The sequence below is a fragment of the Nannospalax galili genome, unplaced genomic scaffold, assembly GCF_000622305.1.
Source record: "Nannospalax galili isolate Female #2095 unplaced genomic scaffold, S.galili_v1.0 scaffold2736, whole genome shotgun sequence".
Lineage (NCBI taxonomy): Eukaryota > Metazoa > Chordata > Mammalia > Rodentia > Spalacidae > Nannospalax > Nannospalax galili.
Window position 1 is genome coordinate 32,238 of NW_008338401.1, and position 2,606 is coordinate 34,843.

Below are 2,606 nucleotides of genomic sequence, written 5' to 3' on the forward strand. Positions count from 1 at the left end.
TAGAGGAAAGAGCTTTTGTGGTCAAGACAAAAGGGTTTTAATGTGAAGAATTCACATACCAATCTAATGGCATGTTTCCATGAGTAATATTCTGACATTAACAAATCTGACCCTCTACCTTAGTATTCAAGATAAGCAGATAAGTTGTATAGGAACATATTTTATAGTAAATTTATATAAACTGTAACCATATGGTTTCTGGATGAATGCTCAAGAAGTTGTACTGAATAAATAACTGGAAAATAATATGTTTCAGTGATAAATTGTAGTTATCCAGTTGTTTCTACACTTCAGCTATGTGGTTTTCAAATTTCTCATACATGGGTAATTGGTCTAGTACATTCTGATTCTACATCATAGTATGTTGCCTTTATGAGATGCCTTATTCACACAAGCAAAGGGTTAATATACATTAAGCTTTATGTACAGTAGACAGTAGAAAGACAACCCCTAATCAGAAGTTCTCACTGACAAGAATATCCTTATTCTTTACTCTGCTGAACCTGTGAAGAGGTTACAGCTACTGAATCAGTCTCATAAAATTCCAGATCAAATATCTTTGCTTTCTGTGTGAAATTCTCTTATTTAATTATAACTTTTGCACAGATGGACTGGTAAGAATAATGCTTGCCATATACTATTAAATAGGACACTGAGGCCTGAGAATTTCCTTTTTTCTGTACTATTTTGTTTAGTTACCTTGGCAAATCATGATTTTTATAAAATTCTGGCCAAGTTTTATATAATGAACTTAAATTGAAATTGCAATACTTCTAAGAGCTGCATCATGTGCAGCAATAAACATTTTCTCACAGAGATTTCTCTTAAGACTAAATTAATGTATTTGAAGTTCCAGTCCTTCATTGAACCAAATTTTAAGTGCATATTTCTTCTTTACCTTATTGGTAGGTTAAGATGAGCTCACATCAATCACTAAGGAAATTATTGGCCCCATATCATTCCCTACTTACTTACTATGGTGTTTTGTTTGTAAGTAGTACACGGTTCTAAAATGTCTTTCAATATTTCCCCTCATGCACTACCTAAAGAAAATTAAATATGAACTTTAAAAAATAAGCTGTTTCTCTATATTGCCATAGATAGATGCTTTCATGTTCCAATATGTAACTGTGGTATTTTAACATATTCAATCATCTACCTCCATCTTGACCCTGTCACATAAATAATAGTTCCAACAACACTGTTCAAAAAATTCTAAAATTCTGTTCATAACAGTCACAAAGGCAACAGAGATAGTTTTGTAAAATGACACATCACCTTGTAGATCATAATATTATAAACTATACAAAGTAGTTTTTCTCAAAATAACAGAAAAACAACAAAACGTGTTAATTCACCTTCTTCAGAATCATGCAAAATCAGAGCTTCGTCAAAGAGTTCGTACTTCTGGGGCTTTCTCAGAACCCAAACGTTGAGAAGATACTATTTGTTGTATTTTTGTTCATCTACCTGGCAACTCTTTGGGGCAACATGATGATTGTGGTGACCATTGTCTATAGTCCTGCACTGCTGAGCTCTCCCATGTACTTCTTCTTTGTATTTTTGTCTTTATTGGATGCATGCACTACTTCTGCTGTCACACCCAAGATGATTATAGACTACTTCTATGAGAGGAAGACCATATCCTTTGAATGTTGCATGACACAACTGTTTGCTCTCCACTTCTTCCCTGGAGCAGAAGTAATTGTCCTGGCAGCCATGGCCTATGATCGATACGTGGCCATTTGCAAGCCCTTGCACTACTCTTCCATCATGAACAGGAGGCTCTGTGGCACTCTGGTGGGAGTGGCCTGGGCAGGGGGCTTTTTGCATGCCATCATACAAATTATTTTTATTTTGCAGCTGCCGTTCTGTGGACCCAGTATCATTGATCATTTTGTATGTGACTTGTTCCCATTATTGAAGCTTGCCTGCACTGACACACAAATTTTTGTCATTGTGGTGTTTGCCAACAGTGGGTCTATCTGCATCATTATCTTCTCCTTGTTGCTTGTCTCCTATGGTGTCATCTTGTACACTTTGAGAGCACACAGCTCTGAAGGAAGACTTAAAGCTCTGTCTACCTGTGGATCGCACATTACTGTGATGCTTTTGTTTTTTGTCCCATGTTTATTAATATATGCCCGACCTACATCTCCATTATCTTTTGAGAAAGATGTGTTTGTATTTGATGACATATTGACACCATTGCTCAATCCTATGGTTTATACTTTCCGGAATAAAGAAATGAAAAATTCTATCAGGAAAATGTGGAGAAGGTTGAGAGTATTTGATCAATATTAAAATATTTCGTTACAGAGAGGGGTGGATATATTAGTTTGTAAGTGTGCTCGCTTTGTAACAAGAGGACCTTCATTTGTGTCCCACATCCAAAGCCCTGAAGAGTCATGGGGATTCCGACTTCATGAACAGCTATTATATCAGCAGAACAGCAAGTTCAATATTTGATCATAGACCATTTCCCATGGAAATATGACATAGCAAAATAAATGAGGATACTCAATGCCCTCCTCTTGGCTGTGCATGCAAGTGTATGGGTACTCTAAAATTCCCCCCATATTCACAGATACACACAGGCACACAAC

At 36.3% G+C, this 2,606-nt stretch overlaps 1 protein-coding gene across 1 annotated transcript; it reads left to right on the forward strand.

Moving 5' to 3' along the window:
* Positions 1-1,371: 1,371 nt before the first annotated feature.
* Positions 1,372-2,304, forward strand: LOC103734235 (olfactory receptor 4C15-like). Its single transcript, XM_008833124.1, has one exon. It carries the CDS (start codon positions 1,372-1,374, stop codon positions 2,302-2,304), a length of 933 nt encoding a protein of 310 aa, XP_008831346.1.
* Positions 2,305-2,606: the final 302 nt, after the last annotated feature.

Bases quoted from the DNA above. Each gene is read 5' to 3' on its own strand.
- LOC103734235 (XM_008833124.1), top strand. From the start codon at position 1,372: ATGCAAAATCAGAGCTTCGTCAAAGAGTTCGTACTTCTGGGGCTTTCT.